This window comes from Microcaecilia unicolor, chromosome 13 (assembly GCF_901765095.1).
Source record: "Microcaecilia unicolor chromosome 13, aMicUni1.1, whole genome shotgun sequence".
Classification (NCBI taxonomy): domain Eukaryota; kingdom Metazoa; phylum Chordata; class Amphibia; order Gymnophiona; family Siphonopidae; genus Microcaecilia; species Microcaecilia unicolor.
Window position 1 is genome coordinate 83524389 of NC_044043.1, and position 24284 is coordinate 83548672.

Consider the following 24284-nt stretch of genomic DNA (forward strand, 5'->3'; position numbering starts at 1 on the left):
ACATTCGGGTCTAAACTTTCACAATTATACTCTCTTTTCCTTTTAAAAAATAATTCAACTGTTGGGGTTCAAAGAATTTGGTATTGTTTTGTGTGCAACAATATCCTACACACACAAGGATATTTCAAAAGAAAAGGCCCCAAAGCAAGAAATGACTTGCGTCGTTTTTGGGTTTCCCTAGATAAATCCGGGAAAACCCTTACCTTTGAACCCCAAAATAAAGAATTTAAGTACTTTAAGGATAACCTGAGCACTGCATCTCTATCTAATTCTAGTGCAAAGGTAAAATAAAGTTGTTTCAAAAAAAAAAAGAAGAAAAAAAAGCAGTACATCACAGCTCCCCTGGCGACCCACCTAGCTACACCTTCGCAGGCAGGTACAGTAAGTATTTCCCTGTTCCTGGAGGTTCAGCATTTAAAATAAGAGTTGTAGGGGGAAATGAACCCGGGTGCCCTGGTTTACAGTGCTCACTAGGCTGCTCCTCTACTTGATCTGTATAGAGTTACAGACTGCAAGGGCCACAATTCAATTAAATAGCTCTGCTGTTCTTACTGTCCTGATCTGCCAGGCTCTCTCACCTTGCGGCGGCAAGTCAAAGCGAATGTGTCTATCAAAGTGCATGGTGCTATGGAACTTGCTGTCACACGACTCGCACAGGTTCAGCGGGCTCTTGTGGTTCAGCTGCTGGCAATCTGTGTGGTGACATACCTGTAAAACAAAATGTTTGCTATCACTTGAAGAGGAAATACTAAAACATGAGTAAAAAAAATTTGAAATATCTAATTTAAATGTTCTTATACTTGGCAGCACTACATAGTGCCACTAAATATCGTACTGTAAGTTATATATAATTATACATATATATATATAGATGTGCTATCAGGGCTTGTACATATATAACCCTGTTTAAGGGCCACCAAGAGACTGAGCCGGGCCCAGGGCAGGGCCATGGCCACAGGGTCGCCGAGACGGGGGGCAAAATTCCCCGTGCTCGGCCTCCAAGGGGGGCCCAGCACCAGGTCCTGGGGTCTGTCTCTCTCCTGCTCCTATTGTGAACCGGTCCCGGTACACTGGAGCAGGTGAGAGACAGGCTGCAGTGCCGGGCCCCCCTTGGAGGCTGGGAAGGAGCAGACGCACCGACGTAAGGGGCGGGGCCCCTCATGTCAGTGCGTCAGCTCCTCCCAGCCTCAAAGGAGGGCCTGGCGCTGGGATCTCTCGTGGCAGCAGCGGCGGCTGTATTCCAGGTTAGGCTTGGTGGCTGTATCCTAACTGTGGGTGGGGGGGGGGGGGGGGGCGTCGGATGCGTCATGATGGGGGCGTCCCGTCAGCTGCGTCCTGATGGCGGGGCCCGGCGGTTGCGTCCCGAGTGGGAGGGAGTGGCAACTGCGTCCCAAGTGGGGGGGGCCCGGATGCGTCCAAAGTTTGGGGGGCCCCCCACTTGGGACGCAGCTGAAACTCCTTCCCATGGCTGATGCCGTCCCTTCCCCAGGATCGCTGCCACCCCCCCCCCCCCCCCCAAGGCTCACTGCTGCTGCTGCCGCCTCTCCCCCCCCCCCCCCTCCCGCCGAAACTGTAACTATCTTGGCTGGTGGGAATTCCAAGGCCCCGCCAGCAGAAGAGGCCTTGGGTGTTAATTAGGTGTTACATGCTATCTCTTGGGCGGTGCAGTTTGCAAAAATGAAAGAAAAAAAAAAGAAAAAGCAAAAATCTTGCAGTAAGTTACATACACGCCAAAGACACCAGAACACAAATGTGCTAATGACATTAATACTGTTCTACCAGGTAATACAAAATACAGGGAAATATATTAGAAATGGAATGTTTCTGACAGCCAATCAGCTGTAAGCTCTGATAGGAAATGATTCCTGAAACATGCAACTGGACTGATATTTAACCATAAAGTTCAAACAAATTAGGCTGGATAAGCACATGAGTATGCCTTGTAGCGCTATAGAAATGATAAATAGTAGTAGTAGTAGAACTTATAACCTGTGAAGATGAGCGAACCCGGGCCTCGTGAGGGCAAGCTGAGGCCCCACTGCTGCCTAAGCCACTCCAAACCAGATAAAGAGCAGGACCAACCTCAGTGGTCTTTTCTAGGAACAGAGCCTTGAAGGACTGTTGAGGGACTAAAGGAGCCCTGTAGGGGGCAGTAGGTCGCCCTGTAAAGGTACAGCTCGGATGCTAAGGATAAGGATCTCTTTCAAACAGACTGGGCTTGCCATTTGCCAGGATGAAAAGAATCCCTTTCAGACACAGTTTGCAGTTGGCAAAGAACAGAAAGTATGGCCTTAGGAAACATGACTAAGAAACATTCTGTGTTCGTGCTAGAGACTGCTGAAAAAGTCACTCTGAAACTGTACTGAAAAAAATGCTAGAAATCGTCCAGGTATTACCAGGGAGGTGGTCTTATTCACGCTCTTGAAGCACATGGAAAACAATCTGGAACAATTCCAATAAACTGGACAGAGCCTTAGGGGTTCTTTTACCAAGCTGTGGTAAAAGAAAATGCCCTTAGCACGCCCTTGTACAGTATCTTCCCACACGCAAAGGCCTTTTTTTTGCTGCATCTGTAAAAATGACCTTTTCCCATTTCTTTATATTAATAACAATGCGCTAATATTGCCATTAGCGAGTGGCCATTAAACAAAGTTAGCACATATACACTTACTGTCACCCATTTTGTAGGTGGTAAAGGCCCATGAGCAGGGGGCATAGCCAGACTTCGGTGGGAGGGGGGTCCAGAGCCTGAGGTGAGGGGGCACATTTTAGCCCCCCCCGACGCCGCCAACCCCCCCCCCCCCGACACCACCAACAACCTTGACCCCACCCCTGCTGAAGACCCTCTCGACCCTTCTCCCGCCGCCAACCCTCCCCCACCACCTACCTTTGCTGGCGAGGGACCCTAACCCCTGCCAGCCGAGGTCCTCTTCAGGCGCAAGGCTTCGTTCTGTTTCCGAATCTGACGTCCTGCACGTGCAACATGCAGGACGTCAGACTCAGAAGTAGAACAAAGCCTTGCGCCGGAAGAAGAGGGCCTCGGCTGACGGGGGTTGGGGTCCCCCGCCAGCAAAGGTAGGCGACGGCGATGGTGGGTTGGCGGCGGGAGGGGGGGTCGAGAGGGTTGTCAGCAGGGGAGTCCAGGGCCAAATCTATGGGAGCCCAGGCCCCCATGGCCCCACATAGCTATGCCACTGACCATGAGCTATCCCTGCGCTAACCACTAAGGTGTATATTCTATATGTAGAGCCTACAGATCAGCACCAAAAATTTAATGCACCTAGGGCCCTGTTTACTAAGGCGCGTTAGCACTTTTTAACGCACTTATAATTAGTGCACATGCTAATCATGTAGGCACCTATAGGGATATTGTAGGCGCGTAGACAGTTAAAGCGCGTATATGGTTAACATGCTTATAATGCAGCTTAGTCAACAAAGTCCCTAGTGTGATTCTATAAAGAGTATGCGTCCTTTATAGAATTACGCTTAGGCATAAACTGCGCCTGTCTGTAGGTGTCTGCAACGAGCAGGCTTAAATGCCGGTGCCTTCAGTTAGACCTAGTTTGGCCATATTCTATATCAATGCACATAACATTTGGGAACACCCCCAGAAATGCCTCTATCCACACCCTCAAATTTGTACGTGCATTAGGATTTAAGCACACATCGTTATAGAATACAATATATGCAACTTCAATCATTAAGAACCTCAGCCGACTTGGCCAGGTTTCGCGGACAGCCATTTTGTTAAACATAGAGATGAGAACAGGAGAGTAAAGAAAGAACCTCCGTCCTGAAGAAATCCGCGAAACCTGGCCAAGTCGGCTGAGGTTCTTAATGATTGAAGTTGCATCTCGCATCTTGCTGCCAAGTTAAGTAATAAGATTAAAGTGGTGGTAATTTAAGCTGAAATGAATCAATGCTGAAGTGGAGCTAGTGATTGTTGAAAATGTTAGAGTAAAGAAGAAGAGAACGATTTGAGATTAATTATACACAGAAAAAATACCACTAAAAAATGAATACAGATATACAGGCTATGCAACAGCATATCGTAAGTACATAAGTATTGCCATACTGGGAAAAACCAAAGGTCCATCGAGCCCAGCATCCTGTTTCCAACAGTGGCAAATCCAGGTCACAAGTACCTGGCAGAAACCCAAACAATAGCAACATTCCATGTAGAACCCCAAAGAGTAGCAAGATTCTAGAATTCTAAAGAACAACAAGATTCCATGCAGTATAAAATGTATAGCAACATTCCATTTAGAACTCTAAAGCGTAGCAAGATTCCATTCAGAATTCCAAGTACATAAGTGTTGCCATACTGGGACAGACCAAAGGTCCATCGAGCCCAGCATCCTGTTTCCAACAGTGGCCAATCCAGGTCACAAATACCCGGCAAGATCCCAAAAATGTACAAAACATTTTATACTGCTTATCCCAGAAATAGTGGATTTTCCCCAAGTCCATTTAATAACGGTCTATGGACGTTTCCTTTAGGAAGCCTGCCAAACCTTTTTTAAACTCCGCATTCTCTGGCAACGAATTCCAGAGTTTAATTACACGTTGAGTGAAGAAAAATTTTCACCGATTCGTTTTAAATTTACTACATTGTAGCTTCATCGCATGCCCCCTAGTCTTAGTATTTTTGGAAAGCGTGAACAGACACATATCAAAGGATCAATGAGGATTTGCATCTGACTGCATAAAAAGTACAGATCTAGCAGCTAAGATGCATTAGGTCTGAAGATCCTTTACAACATACTATGATTGTTAATGAATTATACGTGTGCCTGGGAACGTTTTTGAATATTAAACATTTAGTATTCCCCGCACCGCTCTAATCTTTATGTGTTCAGATCAAGGATAATTGGATAACAGCACTGATTGGCTTATTACTCAATTAAGTTACACACATTAAATTAGGCACATACCTAATTTAACAGATGTAACTCAACGTCATATATAGAATCTGGCCTTTAGTGCACAGTAATATAGCTGCATTAATTGATTAGCGCAGGAATGCCCAATCTCCGCCCCCAGACGCACCCCTCAAAAATATATTTTTTTATCATGAGGTTAGCACACACATAATTTGGCACTTAATGTAGGATGCCTGAGCATGTCTTGCAATATATGCCATTTTAAGTTGAATTGGGTGTGCATTAACGCCTAAAGCAGCTTAGTAAAAGGGTCCCTTAGATTTCTAGCACACTGTCATGGACTCAGGGGAAGTGAACCCTTGAACAGTAGCCGGGAACCATCTATGGCAGGTTAGTCTCTTGAATTAGGCACAGCACTGGGCAAAGTACTAGGCAAGACAAAACAGGGTTAGACTGAAGGCAAGGCAGGACAAGGTGAGACGAGGCAGACAAGGCAAGGCAAACAAGGTAAGAACTGGATCCAGGCAAGGCAAGACAAGAACTGGATCCAGAAAAGGCAATGCAAACATGGCCAAGGCAAGGCAAACATGGCAGAAACTGGATCCAGACAGGAGAAGACTGGACAGGACAAGGTAAACAAAGCTAGGCAGGAGCTAGAGATGAGGTAAGGCTGGAATTTAGAGGCAAGGCAAGACTGGAACATGGAAACAAGGCTGGATTTTAGCAAGGCAGGAACTTGGAATCAAGGCGAGGCAAGGCAAGGCAGGAACACAGAGTCAAGGCCAGGCATGGCTGGAACTTGGCAAGACAGGAACTTGGAGACAAGGTGAGGCAAGGCAGTTCCATGGAGTCAAGGCAAGGGATGGCTGGAACTTGGCAAGGCAAGAACTTGGAGACAAGGCAAGGCAAGGCGAGGCAAGGCTGGAACTTGGCAAGGCAGGAACTTGGAGACAAGGCAAGGCGAGGCAAGCCAGGAACTTGGCAGCAGCTGAAGACACAGCAGGGCTGAAAACAGACAAGGATGGAACTGGAACAAGACAGGCAAGACTTAAACGGGAGACACACACGGCAAAGAACAGCTGCTAAAGATCTGGAGACCTTTTGCAAAGGCCCCGAAGCAGAGTCCCAAGCACTCTAAAATAGGGCTCCACTTGACACGTCACAGGAAGGCGTCCTCCGGAGTTTCCCACCACTGGATCTTCATAGGAGGGAGGCACCTAGGTGCTCCTGGCATTGGCCAGCACAGGAGACTAGAGAGGCAGCTGGCGGGTGTCCCAGTGCACCCAAAGCAATGGTGCGGGTGACCTGCTGCACAGCGGACAGGACCCCCAAGGACCAAAAGGACTGCCACGGCCAGGAGGTGAACCGGCGTGCGAGTCACGGCCATGGCAGTGACACACACTTCGATCCATTAGATTAAATTTTACAAAATATGCAACTACATACATGCCAATAAGAACATATATATATGCAGAGAGAGAGAGAGAGAGAGAGAGAGAGGGAGAGCGCAATACATCTTTTGGCTTCTAGAACTGCCTGATGACAAGGCATATCATTTTCAAAGAACTTCACTTGGTGTTTCTTTTTGTTCCTTTGTTTAAAATAGCAGCGTCCACGTAGCCGGAATTAGGAAACAAGAGGCTGCTAAGTGAAACAATACCCACCCCCACCCAAGCCGATCTATTTCCTTTCATTGTGAGCAAACCCTAGGTCCAGCCTGCGGTGATGTGTCTAAAGTACAAATATGAAAGGAGCTTTATATCTACTACACAAATGATTAGGTGCACTGGCTAGGCCCTGTATCATAGAGTGCTTAACCGCTCAAAAAAGGCAACCATAGAGTTGACTATCTGCCTTAGACTTTCACCGGCCGATATTCAGACCATGGGAGGTAGCAGGGCTGTTTCCAGTTTATTTTTGTCCGGTATAAACATAACCGGCCAAGCTGATATTCAGCGCTGGCCGGTTAAGTGTAAACAAGCCAAAGATAAACCAGGTATTTCAGTGACTTAATTTGGCTGCCGAATTTAAGCCGACGATGCACTGAATATTTGTGGATAGCCAGCTCTATCACCCAATATAGCCGGTTATCCACCAGCAATATTCAGCGGGAGATACGGCTAAGAGCCATTTAACCGGTCAGGAGCTCCATGTAGGCGTGTTGTAGACGCCCCTTTCTAGAATTACTCTCCATGTGGAGGTTTCCTGCGTAAATGGAAGTATTTTAGTCATTCCCCAAGCGAACTTCTATATGTATGAGTGTAGAGTCAATGGACAACTTTGCTGGTGGACGTCCACATGGGTGGAGTTTAGGCTCAGCGTGCATGGAGCAGACAATTAAGTGCATAGTTTAGAAAATCTTATAATTTATGCTCATTCTTCAGAAACTTAGGCACAGGTCATGGACACCAGCGCTAGGACTGCTGTATATATCCACACTTTCAATGTAAGTGTGGGTTATGCTATACAACAGAGGAGGTGATCTGCACGAGATAATCCAAACAAAACAGGGCAGACCGCTGTTTTGAAGATATCAATTTTATTAACCAGAGTACTCGACGTGGCCCCATTTCGCCTTCCTATAAGCTGCGTCAGGGGCTTACAGTATTAGGGTCCCAAGAGGCACTTACATCTAATAGTGAAGAGTGTGTTCAAAAACAGAGAGCAGCAGCAGCTCAACAATGCAAGCGGCAGCAGACTCTCTGACTTACCGAGTTCCTCCTCCACTATTAAGGATAAGCCCCTGACGCAGCCTCTAGGAAGGCAAAACGTGGCCACACTGGGCACCCTGGTTAATAAAATTGGCTTCTTCAAAACAGTGGTCTGCCATGTTTTGTTTGGTGTGGGTTGTGCTACATTTTCCACTTTACAAAATTACCCTTTTTATTTTGTAAGAAAACAGATAGGCACCAGTGTGTCTCTAAAATACCAGCCTATATCCTGCAGAAACTGAGTAAAATGAAGTGGGTACATTTACACCTGTTTATGAGCAGGAGTAAAAGTGCAAACGTGTTTTATAAATAATGCGCATAAAATCATGATTCCACCTGTGCGCCACCCAAATCCATCCATGATTACACCTTGTCATTGTGCGGACTTTTAAGTGTAGAGACCATGTGGCAATTTTAAGTGGGTGTGGTTTGGCCAGGGCTATTATCTACGGGGTAGATATTCAAAGCGATTTAACCAGACGGGAGAGGCTTGTGAGGGGCTATCTGCTGATATCTGGTGGCACTAACCACTAAAGCCATAGTCAGCAATTTTGTGGACAGTCCAGGGGCGGAGTAAATACCAATGTTGTGGGTGGTCCAGGGGCGGAGTCAATACCAATGTTGTGGGTGGTCCAGGGGCGGAGTCAGTACCAATGTTGTGGGCAGGCCAGGGGTGGAGTCGCTAAGTTTGGCTGCCAAATCGGGCCCCCCAAATAGCAGGCCTATCTTTGGCTGCTAAGGGCCTTAATTCTATAAAGGTTATACGCCTAAATTTATGCTCCTAAATTTAACCTCTTAAATGATGAGCATAATATATTTTGGAACATACAGTACAATCGTAATTTAGGAGCATAAATTTAGGAGTTTAAAACCACCCCAAAATAAACCAGATATTCAACGCCAGTCACCAGAAATGGCTCAGCATTGAATATCTGGCCTCACCACTGATCGTGGGAGCTATCCGGACGGCCTCATATGTTCTGAATATCAGCCCCATGCTAACCAGATCGTCTCCCACAGGTGTTAATTCATGATCCCACCTGTGCTCTGCCCAGACTCACCCACACACAGGCCATCTAAAGCTCTGATTATGTTTATTAATATTTGATACACCGTCCAATCCGGCGCGTAGGTCAAAACGGTGTAAAATCAGTTTAAAAAAAAAAAAAAAAAACACAAGAAAAGAACGCCAACCAAATGGTAGAAAAGAATATCCACACGCACACCTTCTTATCAGCGCACGTTTGCATGCTGATACCATTGGACCGTTTTATTGAAAGTGTTTTTCTGCGAGTAAAACTGGGTTTACCCATGGGAAAAGCTTCATCAAACCTACCCCCTACAGGCCCATTATGCGCGCTTGCTGGAAGCTACATTGATTTCCCTACGTTCCCTTTTGTAATACTTCAGCTTCTGTCCTTCAAGCACAATTTCTTCCCCCTCAGTGTAGGCTCTCAAAGTCCCTGCCGGGACCTGCCAAAACACTCATGCTTTCTAACAGGAGACAGCAAGGGGTCAGAGGCCACCTGAGGCCCAGTAAAAGCAAAAGGAAAACAGCTTGGAGACAATAACCTTTTCAAGACAATTCTTGATTTCTTTGTCTTCTTTAAAAAGAGTCCAAGAGCATTAGCAACCTGTTGAAGCTGGCTGACTTCCAGAGGCTGTGCTGCATTTCTGCTTATTGTGCCAGTGCAAAGGGCTGCCGAGAGGGGGGGCAGGGGGGACAAAATTCCCCGGGGCCCGGGCCTCCAAGGGGGGCCCAGCGCCGGGGTCAGGCCACCGGCGCTGCAGTTCCCGGTCTCACCTGCCTGCCTCCTCAGCTCCGGGCCCCCTGCATTCGAAGCGGCAGTCACAGATCGCCTCCCTTCTGGCCTTCCCTCCCTGTGTCCCGCTCTCGCGGAAACCGGAAGTTACATCTGACGAGGGCGGGACACAGGGAGGGAAGGCCAGAAAAGAGGTGATCTGCGACTGCCGCCTTGAATGCAGGGGGCCCGGAGCCATGGAGGCAGGCAGGTGAGACCGCGGACTGCAGCGGCGGGGGCGACAGTGGCAGGGAGCGGCAGGGGGAGCGAAGGGTAAAGACATGGCAAAGATGGAGGCCTAAGTCCTGTGCATCAAATGTTAGGCAGGAGGGGCAGCAAATCCAGTGGCATTCCTAGCTTGTGCAGACTTCCCACAGTAGTCTCATGGGACTCGACAGTCTCGTACGAAGTCTCAGCCACCATTTTTAAAATACAGTGCTGCTGGGCTGGGGTGGAGGGGGAATAGCGGCAGCCTAGCAGACCGGGCAGGAAAGAACATGTCCTCCCCCTCTGTGCAGAGGCCACTAGATTAGCAGCGGCACACTGGGCATCCGGGCGGAACCTCTGGGCCCCCTAGAGCCTCTGGGCCCTCGGGGACTGCCCAGTTGCCCAAATGGTCAGTCTGCCCCTGATTGATAATGAGTACATAAGTACCGCCATACTGAGAAAAGACCAAGGGTCCATCAAGCCCAGCATCCTGTCTCTGACAGCGGCCAATCCAGGCTTCAAGAACCCGGAACCCCCCCCCCCCCCCCCCAAAAAAAAAAAATTTTTTTTTTAAATAATGTTCAATGGATTTTTCCCTCAGGAATCTGTCCAAACCCCCTTTAAACTCTGTAAGGCCAGCTGCTGTCACTACATTCTCCGGCAACGAGTTCCAGAGTCTAACTACACCCTGAGTAAAGAAAAACTTTCTCCTATTTGTTTTAAATCTACCGTATTCTAGCTTCATCTTGTGTCCCCTGGTTTTGTTGTTGTTTGAAAGTGTAAACAAACGCTTCACATCTGTCCGCTCTACTCCGCTCATTATCTTGTAGACTTCTGTCATATCACCCCTCAGTCGCCTTTTCTCCAAGCTGAAGAGCCCTAACCTTCTCAGCCTTTCCTCAAAGGGAAGTCGTTCCATTCCCTTTATCATTTTCGCCGCCTTTCTCTGCACCTTCTCTAATTCCTTTATATCTTTTTTGAGATGCGGCAACCAGAATTGGACACAATACTCGAGGTGTGGTCGCACCATGGAGCGATACAACAGCATTATAACATCCTCTTGTTTTCCATCCCTTTCCTAATAATACTTTCTTAGACCCCGCAGTACACTGAGCAGAAGTTTTTACAGTGTGACTGTTGGGAAGACTGGATGGACCATTCAGGTCTTTATCTGCTGTCATTACTACGTTCCTATGTATTTATTTATTGGGATTTATTAACTCCCTTTATGAACAGATTCACCCAAGGCAGTGTACACAAGGTCCAGTTCAGCTTAGCCCCCATTTTATTTTAAGTGTCTTTGAGCGACACTATATTGAATTTACCTCTTAGTGGGCTGCCTCCACCCCGACCCCAGTATTCACAGCTAGATGGTAATACCCGACATTCCAGGTAGAAGATACAGTCTAGCAATCAGAACACTGACGTCTCTCAACATGATTCATTCAGGCCTCTCCAAAAATGACCTTGGCAAAAGGAGTCATGTTACTCACCCATAATAAATAACAACGTTGAAGTCAATATTCAAATGATTTAACCAGCGCGTGTTTTCTAGCAAAAAAGGTGCCGGTACTCAAATGCCAGGCTACCCTTCAGGGGTGAAGTGATCACAGAGGGACTCACCCCACAATAGTCAGGCCCCCCTGCAACCAGTCACAGAATCTATGACAAGGCAGAATTGGTGTGTAGAGCCTGAGCTCTTTCATTAAAACTTGGGGTCCATGGGTCAATTTTTGCAGACAATGGAAAAGGTGCCGGTACTCAGTACCCCCAAGTACCCCCTCAAAAAAAGCCCAGGATTTAACAGGCCAGTTAAATCATTTGTGCTGATAAATCAGCGTTACTTAACCGGTCAGTGCCGCTAAATATCACCACAGACGGCTCAAGTGAAAGTCGGACAGTTTGTGGGCAGCCCAGGGGTAGAGTCAGCGCTTATGCGGTTAAGTGTTGATACTCGTCACTTAGGGGCCCATTTTACTAAGCCGCGGTAACAAGTGGCCTGCGGCAGTGTAGGCGCATGTATTAGGCGCACGACGGACCAGTTTTTACCGTGTCTGCAAAAAAGAGGGTTTTTTTTTAATGTGACGGGAAAAGGGTATGCGGTAAAACTGAAACCAGCGCATGTCTAAAACCGGCCTGAGCCCTTAACACTACCCTTTGATCTAGCGGTAAGGGCTCACGTGTTTCACGCACGGTGACCGGTCGGTGCACGCCAACTGCCGATTACCTCCGGAAACAGCACGAGTGAGAGGAAATACATTTATTTATTTATTTATTGCATTTGTATCCCACATTATCCCACCTCTTTGCAGGCTCAATGTGGCTTATAATATATCATGGATAGTGGAAATGATAGGAGAATTGACATTTAACGTTACAGAAGTGGTTTGGGTTGCAAGGTAGTGGAAATCATGATAGTAATATAATATAAGGCATTCTTAACGTTACTAGATATGTGTGGGGATTTCACATGTTTTGGTCTTTGTGGTACATCTTGTCGAAGAGATGGGTCTTCAGCAGTTTGCGGAAGTTGGTCAGTTCATAGGTCGCTTTTAGGTTACGTGGCAGTGCGTTCCAGAATTGCGTGCTCATATAGGAAAAGGTTGATGCGTGCATTAGTTTATATTTTAGGCCTTTGCAGTTGGGGAAATGAAGATTAAGGAATGTGCGAGATGATTTTTTAGCATTCCTGAGTGGCAGGTCTATCAGGTCAGACATGTAGGCTGGGGCTTCGCCGTGGATGATTTTATGTACTAGGGTACATACTTTGAACGTGATGCGTTCTTTGAGTGGTAACCAGTGTAGCTTCTCTCGTAGGGGCTTTGCACTTTCGTATTTTGGTTTTCCAAATATGAGTCTGGCTGCTGTATTATGGGCATGCATGAAATCACCACCACAGGGTGCGCTGGCCTGACAGTAGTCTCATTTGGACGCATGCTGCACGCGCGTAGAGCCTACCGCGGCTTAGTAAAAGGGCCCCAACCACCTAATTAGGAAGCCAAATCGCACTGCATAAAAGTCAGTCCACAGTGTCACTAGGGGTTTGTTTACTAAGGTGCGTTAGCATTTTTAACGCGTCTTTAAAGTTAAGGCGTGTTAAACGCTAACATGCCTATACATTTCTATGGGTGCATTAGCGTTTAATGCGTGCTAACCATTGACGCGCGTTAACGACTCTATAGCGCACCTTAGTAAACATCGGCGTTAGCCAGTTAAATGCTGAATATCACGATTAACTTTATAAAAGAAGTAGTCGGCCGCATAAACCCAGATCCTCAATACTGGCGCCCAGACACGACCTGGCGTTGAATATCCGTGAAAAACACCGCTGGCTTCTAAAAAAAAAAAACCACTCACAGCCACCGACTGAATATCTATCATGTTATCATTATCAAGACTCGTCCTTCTCTCAAATTTCCGGAACCTTCCAGACCACCGCAGTCTACGCTGTTATAGAAAAGCAGGACATACAGTGAAGCAATAAAATTTAAAAAAAAATTTAGGTGTATTGGGACTCTGCTTGGATACAAGCAAATCCAGATTACTGTATTCCAGCTGTTCGGTCTACAGTCACAATCACGTTTGTGGTTAGGCATGAAAAAGAATACGTCTGAAATAAACCGAATATCTTTCTTTGATTTCAAGCCACTAATCCTTTATTAGGAGATTAATGTGCATTCTTTATTACATTCCAAATTTATGATACCAAACCCCAGCATTCCCAGTGCCCTTGCCGTGGTTTCTCTTACACAATCAAGTCCTCATCCGTTTGATTTCCTACCCAGGGGCGTAGCCAGACACCCAATTTTGGGTGGGCCTGGGCCCAAGATGGGTGGGCAGAAGAACCCTGCCCCATCCCCACAGGTGATCTTCACCTGCATGCCATATGGTCTCTCAAACATCCCCCCTCTCCTGCATACCTTTTAAATAATATTTGTCCACTGGCAGTGAGCAGCAACTAATACACACTGCTCACGTTGGCCCCTCGGCCTTCCCACTGATGCAACTTCCTGTTTCCGCATAGGTGTGAACACGTCAGAGGGAAGGCTGTGGGGGCTGGTTCGAGCAGTATGTATCAGGCGCTGCTTGCTGCAGGTGAAAATCTGCTATTTACAAGTTACGCAGCAGGGACAGTTGTTGGGAGTTTTCAGCTGTTGAGACTTGGGAATCCCTGCCAGCCACATCATAGGTGTGCTGCTACTGGGTGGGCCTGGGCCCACCCGGGCCCATCCTTGGCTACGCCACTGTTCCTACCTCTTGAAGTCTGTCTTTAAAATATACCACAGTGAGTAATTTCTGCTCCATGACTAGGTTTGTTTTTCTTTCGGATATAAATGTAATCATACAAATCAAAGGGATTTCTGCCTGATGTGCCATAACCACCGCCCTTGAGCAAACTGAAGTGCGCCTGGAAACAATTTTCAGGCTGCACCCCCTCCCCCTCCCAAACAAATTCTCACTTCTGGATAATAACCACTTAGCAAACTTCCCTATAGAGTAAAGGCAATGCTTAGATAATAGGTGACAGCAGCTAACGAATAAGGGGTCCTTTTACTAGGGTGTGCTGAAAAAATAGCCTGCGGTAGTGTAGGCGCAGGTTTTGGACGCGCGCCGATCTATTTTTCAGCGGGCCCGTAAAAAAAAATGCCTTTTTAAAAATTTTCGCTGAAAATGGACGGGCGGCAAAATAAAAATTGCGTCCGAGACCTTACTGCCAGCCATTGACTTAGCGGTAAGGTCTCTCGTGTTAGCCGTGTGGTAACTGCCTGCGCGCATCAAGTCGGAGTTAACGCCTGATTTTCGCCATGCACCAGAAAATAAAATACTTTTTCTGGCGCGTGTAGTGGATGCACGTAAAAAAATGAAATCGCCACGTGGGCCATGCGGTAGCCGGGTGGAGGGTAATTCCGAATTGGCGCGCGTAGGTGCCTACGCAGATTAGTAAAAGGGCCCCTATTTCATTTGAGCAGTTGTTCACAAGGTTCTTGTTAAACACACACACACACCGCCTCTTCCTTTGCTAAGCACAGGAAAAATCAGGTGCTTTTATTTTCCCTCACCCCCAACCAAGGTGCCTGCAAGCACAGCAATATAAAATTTAAAGGAAAGTAAAAAAATAAAAGCAGAGATTCTCAGCTGAATGATTTCAGACCTCCTCTTGCTCTCTGTTCCCATGGCAGCCTCTGCAAACTGCTGAGAGATGTGAGGACTGAGGCAGTTACCTCATAAATTGCCTTCGTTTTTTGGCCCAGTGGTTATCTCTTTCCTCCTACCCCCTTTGCCGCTTTGTGCAGACCCAGGGATTCAATGCAATCACAAAAGTTCAAGTCAAGAAGGGAATAATAAACTGTGTTCTTTTTTTGGACCAGGAACGGATGCCGCTGCATTGTGGGGGGTGGGGGGGGGGGGGTTGTTTGATTGTCCTGAAATATTGCTGCACGATGGCTGCTCAGATGAAGCCTAAGTTTTAATGTGTAGCCATGAGTGTGTTACATTAAATACCCTTTAGAGAAAAATAAGTGTGTGGGAGGGGGGAGGTGACCTTTTTATTAAAGTGCAGGAAATTTTGCATTTACTACCCCTTAACTGCAAAAGTTACAGTGAGTGCAACGAGTGCAAAGCCCAAGCGGAAAATGCAGAAGGCATGCCAAGTATCTGCCCTGCATTTACTGTGCAGTACGTGGTTTGGGAGATAGCACAAATGCCCCTGAAGTATACGCCAAGTACGTAACGTGGTGATGAGGCAAAGAAAAACAAATCTGAAAGAAAATATTCAGGGTGGCACATCTTTCCCAATCTTCCCCCTCTGATCCAATGCCCCTAAACAGCTCATAGTACATAAGCACAGAAGTATTTCCATACTGGGAAAGACTAAAGGTCCATCAAGCCCAGTATCCTGTTTCCAACAGTGGCCAATCCAGGTCACAAATACCCGGCAAGATCCCAAAAAGCTCAACTCCATCTTATCCCCCTAAAGGGTTATCTCCCGCATCCAAACTCCCTCTCCCCAAGTTACCCCCTCATCTGATCACCTTCTCCAAGAGGTTACCCCCCATGCATCCAATCCGCCCCCACCCAAGTGATCACACCTCAAATTACACTCCACCATACTCTGCACCTTCCCCTCCCCTGGGACTTACCTGAGGATCTCCTTAATGTTTTATGGGCACAAGGTCTTACACATCTGACCATTTAGTCTGTCTTGCTAAGTTACGAAGCGAGAGACTAGAAAAGACTACATTTCCCAAATTGTAAAAAAGTGATCTATAAATCGGTTTATTCTGCTAACTTCCCATACTTAGGGACCAAATGGTGGAATTATCTGCCTTCCAAAATAAGTAGCACACAGGAATACGAATCGACAAGCACAGAACAAAAAACCTCCGCACAGGTCAATGCAAGCAGGCAAACACAGCGAAGGTGACACAAAGGATGACGCAGGAAAAAAAATGTCTAACGGACTCAAGGAGTTCACATCAGAAGTTTTATTCAAAAATCTGTGCAATGGAGTCGACAGAAATCGTGTTTCGGCCGCGAGGGCCTGCTTCAGGTGTAGTGCACAAGTTCAACTTCTCTGCGTACTATGGCGTCTGAAAAAAATGACCTAGTGTCTCGTGTACCGAACATTGCGTGCAACAGTGTCTGCTACATTCTGCTCCTATTTAGAACTGCGCGCTCCGGTGTCCGGTACACCAGGCTACATTCTGCTCCTATTTAGAACTGCGCGCTCCGGTGTTCGGTACACCAGACACTAGGTCATTTCTGCCAGACGCCATTGTACGCAGTACATTCAGCCCAGCAGCCTTTTGTAAAATACCAGGGAAATGTGAACTTGGATGTCCCACATCCCAAGTACAGACCCTATGCAAAATGGGACATCACAGGCCTAGTGCCTTTATTATGGAAAACTATGGGAAACCCTAATGCAAGCCTGTTTTTTTGTTTATTTTTTTCTAACAGCTAATTTTCTTTTTTTAAAATATTATCCTAATGGATACAATATAATCTATCACACAGTGCATGTTATCACAGACTCTTCTTTTACTGGGTTAGAATTCTGTGCAGTGAACACAGACAGGGGGTGGAAAAAGTCCACATCTGGGCAGAGTTCACTGGAAGCAGCTGTCTCCTCCATGTCAGCCCCTACTGCAGCTGAGTAAACAGTCTATCCAACTCCCCCCCTTTCCAGTAAGAGGCCTCGCTAAGCAGTAGCATAAAGTTCTAACTAAATTCTCAGCCAAGGTCATGCAATCAGCGCAGTTCACCCTATGAATGAAACTAGTACAAACAAACCGGACCGGAGACAGCGTGGAGGCTCTGTTTGCAGACATACTGCCCCCGACACTCATCTGTCGGGTCACTTCACTTCAGGAAATGTGGAGGGGAGGGCGATTGAGTAAAAGTGAATTGATATTACAGCAGGCCCAACTGACGTTCGCTGTAAAACATTTAGGGCCTCGTTTAAAAAGATGCGCTAGCGTTTTTAGCGCGTGCTGTGTAGACGCCCATAAGAATACTATAGGCATCTAAATGGCTAGAGCGCGCTAAAAAAAAAATCTAGCATGCCTTTGTAAACAGGGCCCTTAGTGTAGTTGTGAAAGCCCATGGGACTAAATTCTACAAATAGCGCCGAAAAATTGGCGTTGAAAAAACAAACAATATGCGCTATTCTATAAACACGTAAAAGGCATACCCCACCGACCCTACATAGATACCAACATAGATACTCGGCAACACAGCAAAACCAAAGCTCGTAATGGACACTATATAACCTTTCCTCTCCTCAACCCCCATTGTACCTGATACACACATACCTTTATTCGATCACAATATCACCTTGTGGTCGAATATAGTGGAATTAGAAAAGGTGCAGAGAAGGGTAATGAAAATGATAAAGGGGATGGGACGACTTCCCTATGAGGAAAAGCTAAAGCGTCTAGGGCTCTTCAGCTTGGAGAAAAGGCGGCTGAAGGGAGATATGATAGAGGTCTATAAAATAATGAGTGGAGTTGAACGGGTAGATGTGAAGCGTCTGTTCATCCTTTCCAAAAATACTAGGACTAGGGAGCATGCGATGAAGCTACAATGTAGTAAATTTAAAATGAATCGGAGAAAGTTTTTCTTCACTCAACGTGTAATTAAACTCTGGAATTCGTTGCCAGAGAATGTGGTAAAGGCGGCTAGCTTAGCGGAGTTTAAAAAAGGTTTGGACGGCTTCCTAAAGGAAAGGTCCATAGACCGTTATTAAATGAACTTGGGGAAAATCCACTATTTCTGGGATAAGCAGTATAAAATGGTTTGTACATTTTTGGGATCTTGCCAGGTATTTGTGGCCTGGATTGGCCACTGTTGGAAACAGGATGCTGGGCTTGATGGACCTTCGGTCTGTCCCAGTATGGCAGCACTTATGTACTTGGGATTCTGAATGGAATCTTGCTACTCTTTGGGGTTCTGCATGGAATGTTGCTACACTTTGAAATTCTGCATGGAATCTTGTTATTCTTTAGAATTCTAGAATCTTGCTAGTCTTTGGGGTTCTACATGGAATGTTGCTACTATTTGCGTTTCTGCACTTGTGACCTGGATTGGCCACTGTTGGAAACAGGATGCTGGGCTTGATGGACCTTTGGTCTTTCCCTGTATGGTAATACTTATGTACTTGTGTACTTATAACCATAAAATACAATAGTATAACAGTGCAGTCATAAAATGTAACAACTGGGTGGCATGCAAAAGAACAAGCCATATCAGTGGGTGTACAAAAATTGACTGTAATTGCAACAGAGCAAACTAGCGTGAAATGCAAACAGTGCATGAATATGGACAGAGGGAATTAAATAAGGTTCTCAGGTACATCAATATAGACAAGCAAAAGTGGTAGAAATAGCTTCTAAATTTAAGAGTTCTTTTAATCTCTTTGGGGCTGATATTCAGACCGCGGGAGTCAGCCAGGCTAAACCTGAATATTCAATGCCGGGCCGTTTCCAGTGACCGGCACTGAATATACGGTTTATTTTGGCCGGTTAGAAGATACCCAGCTATGTTGATATTCAGACTTAGCTGGTTATCTTCTAACTGGCCAACTATAGCCGTTAAAGTGGGGCTGAAAATCGGTGGATAGTCGGTTATGTCGGCTAACTGCTAACCAGTGATATTGGAGATAACCGGCTGTCCCCTGCTGAATATCGCCAGGTAGCCGGTTATGGGGCATTTAACAGGCCAGATGCCGATCCTGGCTGGTTAAATGCTTTTCAATATCGGGGGGGGGGTTATTTTTAGGCTGTTTTGGATAGAATTTTTTCTATTAGGGGCAGTGGCGTTCCGACCCTAGCTGACACCCGGGGCGGATCGCCGATGCACCCCCCCCCCCCGGCAAAATGACACCTCTTTCCCCCCCCCCCCGGGTGCACGCCGCTGGGGGGGGTGCCGCAGCGCGCGCCTGTTGCCCTGTCTCCGAGAAAGTTCGCAATTCGCACGTGTTCTCTGCTCCCTCTGAGTCTGCCCTGGAACAGGAAGTAACCTGTTCCGGGGCAGACTCAGAGGGAGCAGTGAACACATGCGAACTGCGAACTTTCTCAGACTGAGACAGGGCAACAGGCACACGCCGCGGCACCTCCCCCCCAGTGGAGTGCACCCGGGGCAGACCGCCCCCACATTGGTACGCCACTGATTAGGGGAAGGTTGTATGTGTCCTTTATGGTGCCAGTGTTGTTTGTCTATACTGATATGCCTGAGAACCTTATACGATTCCCTCTGTCCGTATTCATGCACCGATGCTTTCATTTTACGCTAATTTGGTCTGTTGCAGTTATAATCAATTTATGCACATTAAATGGCACCGAGAAAACGTGATTCTATAAATTACGCCTAAAGATAGAAAAACAAGAAGTAGTTGTACAATGACGTTTCTTGACGCAGTAGCCTAATAGAGATTGGTTCAGGTTGAGCTGAAAGCCCGAAAGAGCAGGAAGAAACTGCCAGGCAAGCAAAAAGTCTCATCTCAGCCATTGGAACAATTGGTTTGTTCTGTTGATTGAATTTACTACTGTTCACTTCAGCTTCAGCTGCTGCTGAACTTCCAGCAAGTGGAAAATACATGTTCGAAAAGATCTCCCACACTCTTGGCAGCAGAAGTTCTGTCGACTGGGGAGAAAAAGTGCAATAGCAAATGCCGTCCAATTCAGGACGCAATGGAGCGGGCTTGCTCTGGAATTCTGTGGATGGCGCAGCCCCATTCAAACGAGATGGAGGAGAAAGAGGGGTGAAGAATCAGCATCAGCTTGGTCTTGGCCATGAGCAAATTCAAGTTAGATTTTTGCCGAGATAAATTTGAATTCAAACCAGATTAGTGGAATTTACCCGTTTTATACACAATTCACAAAGTCTTTTGTAGAAATAGAGGTCAAAACAAATTGTAGGCGATATATTTTTATTGGACTTAAATTATTTTGCGACAACATTTTGCAACCTATTCTCCATCCAGCAGGTGCTAGACACTTTCTCCTTCATTGCACATCTCTCTATATAAAACGCACCTCCAACATTCTGAAGCCTCCACAAGTCCCAACGTTCTAAATGCATGGTGGTGAAACCAGGAATTCGCCCATGAGTGTTGGCCCCGCCCCCCGCATCAGACGTCATGACGTCGAGGGCGGACCAATGACACTCAACCAATCGCATCGCGAACCCGTTACTAAGCGACGGAACGTGACATAAGACACATCGCAGAACAATGAAAACCAGCAGCACACAGTTGCTACGCGACATCAACAGCAACGCTAAAAGGACCATATAGATCTCTGATCTCCACACAAACAACGGGCACGGTGGGCATAGGAGGGAAGGAAAAAAACCAGCACATACACACACACTGCCACTATCACAGGGACTGCTAGCACCTCTATCTCTCTCACACACATACACAACGGGACACAGAGGGGATGGAAGACAAGGAACGAATCACTGGGTATGGAGGGGGCGACAGGGGAGATAAGGCAAGAACTGCCTCAAATGTTTGTGCTGTGCTATGTACAATTATAATGCTGTCTCTTCATTTTGACCCTACCCTTTCACACTCTTTCACACACACGCACACACACACACTTACACTGTCTCTATCTCACACACACACGCACCCACACACATATACACACTCTCTCACACAGACACACAAACACGCCTCAAATGGTTCAGCTGTCCTATGTAAAATTTCACTGCTGTCTCTTCATTTTCACCCTACCTGTGCACACACTCTTTCACACAGACACACACTTTCTCTGTGTCACACACACACAGACACACATACATATACACACTCTCACTCTCTCTATAGCCTTGCTAGCACCCGTTTCATTTGTTTACGAAACGGGCCTTTTTTATTAGTAAGTACATAAGCACCGCCATACTGGGAAAAGACCAAGGGTCCATCAAGCCCAGCATCCTGTCTCCGACAGTGGCCAATCCGGGCTTCAAGAACCTGGCAAAACCCAACCACAACAAAAAAAAAGGAAATTAATAATGTTCAATGGACTTTTCCTTCAGGAATCTGTCCAAACCCCCTTTAAATTCCGTAAGGCCAGCTGCTGTCACTACATTCTCCGCTGAGTAAAGAACAACTTTCTCCTATTTGTTTTAAATCTGCCATATTCTAGTTTCATCTTGTGTCCCCTGGTTCTATTATTGTTTGAAAGTGTAAACAACGCTTCACATCTGTCCGCTCCTTGTGCGCACAGGTTTGCTTCTAGTGCGCAATATTTCACAGAAAGGTTCTAGAAGCGTGCCAGTTATGCACCTAACTTAGAGGCCCCTTTAACAAAGGTGCAGGAGGGCCTATGCGTGTATAGCACGCACCAAATCGGAACTACTGCCGAGGTAGCATGTGAGCCGGGCGGTAATTCCAAATTTGGCACGCGCCGCATCCCGCGGTAGAAAATAATTTTCTATTTTCTACCGCAAGCTGCTTACCCAGCGGTAAAACAGCAGTTGGCGCATGCTGCGTGCTTACCTTGCGGGTAGCGCGTGAGACCTTACCGCTAGGTCAGTGGGTGGCATTAAGGTCTCAGGCCAAAAATGGATGCGCGCTGGTTTCAGTTTTAGCGTACGTCCATTTTCCGTCCCCTTCAAAAAGGCCTTTCTTCCTAGACGTGGTAAAAAAATGGCCCAGCACGTGCCCGCTTAGCTAACTGCTTTTACTACATTCATTTGTATGTTTTTAATTAATTTATATGTCTGGACCACAGCTTTACCCCTGACACAGCCTTTTTGGGCAAAACGTGGCCACGTTGGCTACGTGTTTTAATAAACCATCTACCTGTACACCTGCTGGTCTGCTCTATGTTTTGCTGCTTTGCTTTCTTGCAGATCATCGCCTCCCAGCGTTCCTGTGCCTTTCAGTGCACAGCACTTGCCACTAAGCCAGTCCCAAGAACAGACGGTATCAAAATCAGCTCTGAGTGGTATAGTTGAGTAATAGGTGGCTTCTCTTCTTCCTGGCTGCAGGTTTAGTAAATATTTCAGCTGCTACTCAATCACAGCTACCCTCTTCACCCTGATTGAGTTCTAAGTAAATTATTATATTGTAGGTCTACACATTTAGTGACTGACTACTTCAGGGTTTAGTCATCCCAGACAACAAAAAAGGACTGCCTCACATGAAAAGAGTATGTCCACAGAGATATGCATCAAAAACCCCAAATCTAACTTAGGCTTCAGTAATTCTTCAGCAAGCACCATGGATCATAACATATTTATCTTCAATTTCTTTACAAAACTTGTATACTCCCTTTCCCAGATAAGCTACGAAGCGGTTCCTTTAGAACAGTGAAAGGAAGTCAAAATATCCAGACAAGGCATGAAAGGGCAAATCAAGTCACATATACCCTACAGTTAATAACTTTGTACCTCTTAACCAAACAGCCAAAGCCTTTTACACTGAAAAAAGATAAAAGACAGCTAAATAAAAAGCCAAGCTGTCCAATGTGTGGCATTCAAAGACAACTTCTGAAGGTGTAAGGCCAAGGAAAAGGTTCTCCGTTCTCATTTTCTCAGAGGGGTGTGGATATCTACAGTGACTACACTCAATAGTGTTGAAAGAAATGGCAGAACCATTTGTCAACCAAGGTAAACACAGTTACCATGTCAATATGTATTTTTCAGTTCAAACATTTATTAAAATTGTGTCAGTGTAATGCAATAAAGAAAAGAAAAATAGATTTTAAAAATCTAGCTCAAACATAAACGGTGATGAAAACATTCCCCCTGATATCCAGCCGGTGGCAGTGAGAATTTTGCTACCCGCCACTGGTGTTATTCCCGAATATTCAATGCCAGGCCATGTCCAGGCTTTGGCACTGAATATCCATATTTATTTTTTGAGCCGGCTACAGTTAAGTCGATATTCAGCCCCTCACCGCAAAAACCAAACGGCTTAAAGATAGGACTGCTATTTATGTGGCCCGATTTAATGCGGTGAGGGACTGAATATGGGTACTTAACCCAACTCTGCCCCTGAAACGCTCACGAGTTAGCTGCTTTTGAATTTGGCGCTAACTGATCATTTTCAAGGGAGTTCATAGCTGCCCCGGACATTATCTGTGAAGGAGGACGCTGCCTGTTCCATCTTCTCTCACAGGCACCTCCTGGGGCAGCTATGATCTCCCTTATGCTCTCAGGGGACCACCCCGCCCACAGAATTGTGTGTTTGCCAGTCAAAATGGCCTCCTGCTCAGATCCCAGTGACTGTAGGGAGTGGAGGAGGGGAGAACTCTTAGACGCTGCCCACCGCGGGAGGTGGTGGCGATGAAAACGGTAACGGAATTCAAAAATGTGTGGGATAAACACAAAGGAATCCTGTTCAGAAGGAATGGATCCACAGACGTTCAGCAGAGATTGGGTGGCAACACCGGTAATTAGGAAGCAAAGCTAGTGCTGGGCAAACTTCTACAGTCTGTGCCGTGAAAAATGGCAAGAACAAATCAAAATAACACTCTGAAGCTTGTAGAATATTACCTCGTTCCTGAACCAATCAAAAATATAAGATATATACCATTGATGATGTAGTATGATCTTCAATGGAGGAAAAGCCTCAAATAAACGTTGGAACACTCCGTTATTAATATGTTAATCAACTTTAGGGAGCTCCGCACATTCATCACCGGCTGAAAAACCTCCTATTTTAAGCTCTTCAAAGAAGCTGTTAAATTTGAATATGAAAAGAGACTTATCTTTCCAGTCACCCAGTAGTCTGCTGAATCTCTAACCACGGCTCAACTTTGGCCAAGGTTTTGAATCCTGCATCAGGGTCCTCGGTGTTCACAAACTGTGATTTTCGGTGCTGAAGACTTCGTCCAGTGCTGGTCTGCGGCGGCGCTGCTGTCACATTGCCTGCCCCTCTCTCTCTCTCTTCCCCTCATGTTGGGCACGCTCCCAATTAGTGAACTTGACAGTTTCACTAAATGGAGCGTGCCGGACGTGAGGGGAAGAGAGAGCAGGGCAGGCAATGCAGCAGTGCCAGAGACCAGCGTTGGACGATGTCTTCCGCTGGCGGGGGTTGGGGACCGCCGCAAGCCAAGACGTTACAGCGGTGGCAGTGGGTGGTGCAGGGGGGCGGTGACCAAAATGTGCCCCCCACCTTCAGCTCTGGCCCCCTCCCACCTCGAGGTCTGGCTTAGGCCCTTGGCACA

At 46.5% G+C, this 24284-nt stretch overlaps 1 protein-coding gene across 2 annotated transcripts in view; it reads right to left on the bottom strand.

Annotated features, from left to right (window-relative positions):
- PLEKHG5 (pleckstrin homology and RhoGEF domain containing G5) overlaps positions 1–24284 on the bottom strand; it is a 197965-nt gene that overhangs the window by 161061 nt on the left and 12620 nt on the right. For both annotated transcript variants that reach the window (XM_030222518.1, XM_030222519.1), the window contains exon 2: positions 579–708. In XM_030222518.1, coding sequence (XP_030078378.1) covers positions 579–621 — 43 coding nt within the window. In that variant the 5' untranslated portion in view covers positions 622–708. The remainder of the gene's footprint in view (positions 1–578; positions 709–24284) is intronic.